Source organism: Zingiber officinale, chromosome 5B (assembly GCF_018446385.1).
Source record: "Zingiber officinale cultivar Zhangliang chromosome 5B, Zo_v1.1, whole genome shotgun sequence".
Classification (NCBI taxonomy): domain Eukaryota; kingdom Viridiplantae; phylum Streptophyta; class Magnoliopsida; order Zingiberales; family Zingiberaceae; genus Zingiber; species Zingiber officinale.
The window spans coordinates 125,578,087-125,585,084 of record NC_055995.1 but is presented as its reverse complement, the minus strand read 5'-3'; the positions used below and the strand labels follow the sequence as shown (position 1 = coordinate 125,585,084).

Below are 6,998 nucleotides of genomic sequence, written 5' to 3'. Positions count from 1 at the left end.
TTGGATGTGTATTTTACGCCTAATTGAACTAATTCAATTGGTATAAATCAAATTGAATTTAATCAAATCAATTTGCATTTCGAAAATAAATAAATAAAAAACCTGAATCAGAATAATTTGATTGATTTTATTTAATTTCGGTGGGGGAAAATCCATATCTTCACTTTTAATTCTTTATTTTGTAGATAAAATAATATACCATATGTTTAGTCATGCGTTCTGTTTGATTAGAGTGACCCACCAATCAAGTTGTCGCACTCGTAGTTATAATTGGATAGATAGATGATGATCGAGGATGAATGGATACCAAGTATGGTTCGCGTGAGGTTCTTATGGCCACCACAAACTTTAAAAAAAGGTTAAAAAAATCTTAACGAGTAGCAGGGCATTGGGTCAACCAGTTGACATGGTCGTGGAAGTCAACAAAGTATTCCAAGCTGTGACGGCACTGCTCGTGGCAAAGAACTCAAACATCCTTTTAGTTGGGAAGAAAATAATACAAGTTGGCAAAATGTAGAAAGCTTTGAACCAATGTGAATAAAAAATATGATAAAGTTTAATTATTTTTCTTTTAAATTTTGTACATTTAAGCTAGGAAGAGTAGATGTCAACGTATCGTATTGTGATTATACTGAACTAACTATATTAATTATATCAAAAATTTTAATACGATATTATATTATATTAAATTTTTCGATACTAATATTAAATTTATATCAAAATTTTCAATATACGATACCAATAAAAGAAATTACAATAATCAATATAAAATTTATAGCATACTAAAAATCCAGCATATAAAATTTTCAATGCAATATTAGTATAAAATTTTTTTATACTGAGCTTCTTTTACTGTATACAATATAAAATTCAGTATACCATACTGAACTAGAGTTTGATTAAAAAGTAACTAAAATTAATTAAATGATACTTATAATATTTGCAGAGTTATCATTTAGAAAAAATGGTATGCTCCATGGCTTAAGGAACTAGATTTAGTTAGTGAATAAAATGTGAGATTAAATAGTCTATCGCAAAATTAATTAATCAGTTAGTAAAATTGAGCGATCTGATATAAAAAAAATGATAGCAATGTTCATTTAAATTAAACATGAGGGCTCAATGTGCCTTTCCTAGTAGGACCCTTCAACCATTAATTAGTTTTTAATTATCGTCCGTAGGCATCAGTCGGCATCAGAATTTGCATACTAATAATCGGAGTGACAACGAAACATTTTCTTCTAATATTCACATAAAGTTATTTACCACAGAAGCACTGATTTACATGCCAATAGTTCAATCTATATACAGACTTCTTATGCCGAGATGAAATTTAGCTATGAAAATCACCGTGAACGAGCCATCGAGGTCAGACACATTATCCTACTAGAAGGATTCTGACTTGAGGAAGTTATAGCATACCAATTGTTTCATTTCTCCGCCTGCAGCTGGATCGAATTGGCATCGAAAGAAACTGCATGGGCAATCCAAAAAAACCATATCAAATATAAAATAATATGAACAAGTGATCAAGTTTAAGAACACTTCAGATGTGTTTAGAAATTAAATGGTAATAATGCCAACTAACGAACATAGGAAAAAACTCTTATAATTGCAGAGTTTGAGAAACAAAGATTCATACCTTCCATCCATACCAAGAATGATAACAGTGTTCTTTTGGTGGCCAAATGCGACAATGTAATGTGTATTTTCATGCAATCGGAACTGTGCCACTGACCATTCCGAGTGAAAGTATTTCGGCAATACTCCTAAACAAGGAAACGACTTCAGACAGTGGAAATATTTCTCTAATTTGCAGTAGAACCAAAGAAGAAACAGATGCTAACTAACTAAACACATCATACTATTTGCACGGCTACCTAATTAGAGGCATCAAACCACTAGGCTAACCAATTTGTTTGCAATTAATAAGGTAATCAATGGCTAATCTGATATGAATAACTAATATGCAGCTCACCTTTCATAAAAGAAAGATGTGAACTTTGAGTTGGAGAATTTGGATCTGATGCAGGGCGAGGTTTGTCATTTGCTGTCAATCCAAGATTAACCTTGAGGCTGAAAACATGAACAGTTCCCTTGTCACTAGAGACAGCCAACCACTGCATGTCAGAAGAGAAAGCCAAACTATATATCTCTGCTCTATCAGCACCTCTTCTTACCTAATGTACCAAGAAAGAAGACCATTAGAAAGCATTGGAAGTGGAACACAGTGAATGCACAAAATTGTAAACATGAATGGCATATGCCCCAAGCAACAACCAATAAAGGAAAACTTCAACCATAACAAGACACTGATTTCAACAGCCTCAAGATGACACTCAATTTCCATCCTCCCATTTAAGAAAAAGAATAAACATAGCTGAAGCAACTTCTTGAAACCACCCAAATTATTGATCTATATTCATCCAATAAAGGGGAAAAAATAACAAATTCATCAGCAATGGAAAGACAAATAGAAATGTTTGGTACTATGGATATAGTTGCATTTTTACAGAAAAAAAATTGTTCTTGACGAAATGAAGCAAATATTATAGCTGTTACGTGGGTCACATAACATGTTCTTGCATGTGAAGATGGTACAGGAAGTAAACGTGCAGTTGATATATAGATTCTGTGTAATTACAGGGTGTAGATTGCATTTATCTGTGTAGCTAAAAGTAGAGCCAACAACTTGTATAGTGGTGTGTTAATGATATTATAACTCTTAAGCTGTCATATTGTTCTTGACAAAGAACAATCATATCAAAAAATGTAAAACATCATTTTTAAAAAATAGTAAAAAATTATATGACACAACAATGCAGACTCCTGCCAAATCTTGTTTTGTCAATAACTATTACAGGCAATAGTCTATTCAAAGGCAATCAAACAATACTTTTGCAAATGCTGCGTGCATACAACATTTCCATTGGCCTATGATCAGTGTTTACAGACAAAACTTATGACTTTATGAACTCGACATGCAAAAAAAAATTGCAAGTATACAGGGACGTTCATCTTTCCTCCACCAAGTTAGGAAACCACATCCTGACTTCCCAAATGGTACTCCACTCAACAGTTTGAGACACAAAGCCAGTCAAATTGGTTTATATACTTAAAATCTTTGGTTGAATCAAGTATTTACTAATATTTTCTTCTTTTTATCACTAATCAGTTTTATAAAATACATCAAAAAAAATAAACTATGACAGCACATTTTATGCAATATTGGCATAAAAAAACATTAATGTTATTGATTTAGGTCAATGGATACTGAATCTAGCTATATGAAGTTTTAGGCACTACATATTTTATGAAATATTGGCATAAAAATACATCAACATTATTGATTTAAGTCAAAGGATACTGAATCTAGCTAAGTGAAGTTTGAAGCACGAAACCATAAGCATTTTCCTTTTGAGCATTACTCATTGTAATAGGATCAAAACTAAAACCTTTATACTCGAATCCTACAGCATAAATATCTATTAACAGTTTCATATTGGATTTGTTGAACCAAAGATAGCTCAAGACAATAGAAAATGAAAAGTATGACAATTTACCAGGTCAAAAGAGGAGATCAAAGAGTAAGAGCTCATTTTGAGTGTTTAAATTGGAGTAAAGAGAGACATAAGGTACACATACTGAAATTCTAATGCTAAAATGGTATAGGAAGATTCAAATAAATTCAAATGAACCACAATGTAGCTGCAACACAGAAAATTAATGCATTGGAGTCCTTGTCTCTTGTTATATGTAGACGAAGAAAGTAAATTGATGGCAAACAATAGAATCGAACAAAGAATATAAGGAAAAAATCCATATAAATGATAACTTAATCCAATGTGAGGCCTTACTTCTTGAATGAGAGTACCATCGACTGTGCTGAATATCCTAACAAGCGTGCCCTTGGAGCTTGCAGTTGCAATCAACCTTCCATCCTGCGACAGAGCAAAACAAGCTATCCTTGAATCGTGTGCCATAATGAACTTCGTTCGCCTCGATCCATAATGCTCCACCCTGACCTGCCCCTTCTGACCACCTGGGCAGACAAGCACAAGCGACCCCTGTTGCTGTGAAACAGCACACAACCCCTTGGGATTCGGCACAGTCTCAATCTGATGGATCAACTTAAGGTCCGCAAAATTATAGACGAATATCTTGTTGTCAAGAACCACAATAATTTTGTCCCTCCGGAGCCGGACAGCACGGACCTCCGAACGGAAGGAGAGCTCCCCGATGCACCGGCTCTGGTGATCATCCCAGATCATGACCTTATTGGGCGGGTAGTTCGGGTTCGGCCCGCCGCCAACGAGAGCGAGGATGTTGCACCGAAACAGCATCTCCACCACGCCGATGCCCCTTCCATCAAAGTCCCGGCGGAAGATCTCTCGGAAAGGGTCACAGTTGTAGATCCGGAATCCCCTATCTGTGCCGACGGCGAAGCAACCGTGGTCCTGGTTAAAAGATAGGTGGAGAAGCGACAGCGCCAGCGCGGCGTCGTTTTCCGCTACCCTAGGCGGAGAGGAGGACGTGGTCGCGGGGACTGGCTGCAGCGTGGGAGTCGTGGAGGAGGCGTCGAGGGAGGAATCCGAGGTCGGCTGGGAGGCCACATCCTCGAAAGATTCATCTAGTTTCGGAGGATCGCCGATGTTCGCTTCCTCCTCCTCCTCCTCCTCCTCCTCGGGATCGATATGCGGGGGCGAGAAGGGGTTAGGGTAGTCCACCGGCGGAGGGGCGGGCGAAGACGAGCCGGGACTGGTCACGGGATCCGAAGTCGAAGCGGAAGCATCTGAGGCGATGGGCGAAGGAGGAGGGATCGAGACGGAAGCCATGGTCGGAGCGGAGAGAGATCAGAAATTTTCACGGGATCGGAAGGGCAGAAATGACCGATGGCCGATAAAAAGCTGAAGCGGCCTGCGGCGGAGCGCAATGTCAAGCTCGGCTTCGCGAACTCATCCCCACAACCACAAATACGCTAGAAGATCATATTTTTACATTTATGCCCAAACTATTTTATGCCTCATCGGGATTTCTTTTTAAACGAAGTCAAATGATCAAAGAAAGTTCCTTATTATTCGTAGATACGTTGGAAAAGGTTTTCTTACTACACGATTTGATTATTTTTTTTTACACTTTTTATGTTTTAGTGATTATCTTTAATGGAAGATTATTATGATTGTACCTTTTTTTTGTCAGATTTTAATAATGTAAAAAATTGTTGGATAAAATTTTGAGATAAAATTCTAATTCCAATCTACATAATTAATTAACTATTTTAATTTAATTTACCTAAACTATTGTGATACAAAGATTGTCACGTGGACAATGCATACGCCGGAAAGAAAAAAAATTGTTAAGATTAAAAGTATTTTATTTTTATTGTGTAAATTTAGAGAGTAAACACATAGTAATTTAAGACAAAATAAATAAAAAAATATTACGGAGCTGAGATAAAATTCTCTTAATTTTAGAGGAATCGTTCCAAGATATCCCAAGTTTTAATAAGTTTTTAAATACCTTTTAAAATTGAAACAGCGACCTCACCCAACGGAGGGGAGGGGAGCTCTACGATTAGGAGTAGTTCTATTTTGGTATGAGGCAGAGGATTTACTATTTTGCTATTATTACTCCTCGTCGAAGGAATCAAACGAATTTAGGAGGGATTTGTAAAATCTAAAAATTTGAATTATAAGTCATTAGGAGGGATTTACATCAAATGAAGTTTGAAGTAGTAATGAAAATATAAATCTATTTTTTTATTTTGAATTTGATATAATATATATATATATATATATATATATATATGAAGTCATACAATTCATATTATGAATTAGATCATAAGAAAGTTTATTCAGAACTTTAACCATTGAAAATATTTCAATGAATTTTTATATTGTTGACGTGGCATATCGAGAACATGAAAAAAAAACTCATTTAGAGCTCTAACAATTAGAGATGCCTAGAATTTGAATCTTTCATAAATAGAAAAAATGTAATGAGCAGAACAATCGAAAATAAAACAATGCATCTAGTTTATTTCTTTAAAAAATCTCCCCTCCATGGAGACAATAAACTTTTGGATCAGGAAAAAACAAGAAGATCGTATTGGATATCATCATCGCAAAGTAATTCAAATCCGATTTTAACAAAATAAGGTGTGTCGCCATCATGGGCTTACCCGCTGTCGAGGTAGCAAGGTCGTGTACAGTGAGCATCTGAGGCCAATGCCCATGCCGACGTTGTGTAACAACCGCCCTTCTTAACTCTAACCTAAGGCACGGACGTTACTCTTTTCATACCTTCTAAAGACTTCGTTATATGCACACTGCTCAAACCAAAAATCTATTCTGAATTTGTTTCGACTGTTAAGTCATGTTTTGAAGCAAAGCAGAGTTGAGATAAAGTCTAGAGCTGCTAAAAGGTCGGGGTCGTGTGGCCCTAACCGACCATGTAGCCTTACCCGAGAGGGAGCTAGTCGGGGGCCGTGTGGTGATGACCGACCGTGTACCATACCAGACTCGAGTCTTGGCACGACCGTGTGTGGCACACGACCGTGTAAGGCCTTCCCCTGCTGAAGCAAGGCACGGTCGTGTAAATCCACATGACTGTGTCATCTTGCCTGAGAAGAAGAGGTGTACGACCATGTGAGCCACACGCCCGTGTCACCTTGGCTGAGACAAAAAGGGTGCACGGTCGTATGGATCCACACGGTCGTGTCACTCTGGGCGACAGGAAGAGGTGCACGGCCGTGTGAAACCACACGGTCGTGTCGCCTTGGCCGAGAGCAAGAGGTGTACGACCATGTTGATCACACGACTGTGTCACCTTGGTCATAAGGGAGAGGGTTGGGACCGTGTGACTCCACATGGCCGTGTCACGACCGTGCAAGGGGTCACACACGGCTACACTAAACTAGTGTTTCTCCCCTTTGTACTCCTCCTTAACTTACCATCCTATCTCACTATTTTAAGGGGAGTCTTTGACACGTTATATAC

The 6,998-nt window shown here is 37.5% G+C and overlaps 1 protein-coding gene across 1 annotated transcript; it reads right to left on the bottom strand.

Annotated features, from left to right (window-relative positions):
- Window positions 1–1,218: 1,218 nt before the first annotated feature.
- LOC121985825 (autophagy-related protein 18a-like) lies at window positions 1,219–5,000 on the bottom strand. Its single transcript, XM_042539495.1, has 4 exons — window positions 3,858–5,000; window positions 1,979–2,180; window positions 1,643–1,769; window positions 1,219–1,474 (listed from the first exon to the last, which is right to left on the bottom strand). The coding sequence occupies exons 1-4, from the start codon at window positions 4,833–4,835 to the stop codon at window positions 1,387–1,389; spliced, it is 1,395 nt and encodes a 464-aa protein (XP_042395429.1). The 5' UTR covers window positions 4,836–5,000; the 3' UTR covers window positions 1,219–1,386.
- Window positions 5,001–6,998: the final 1,998 nt, after the last annotated feature.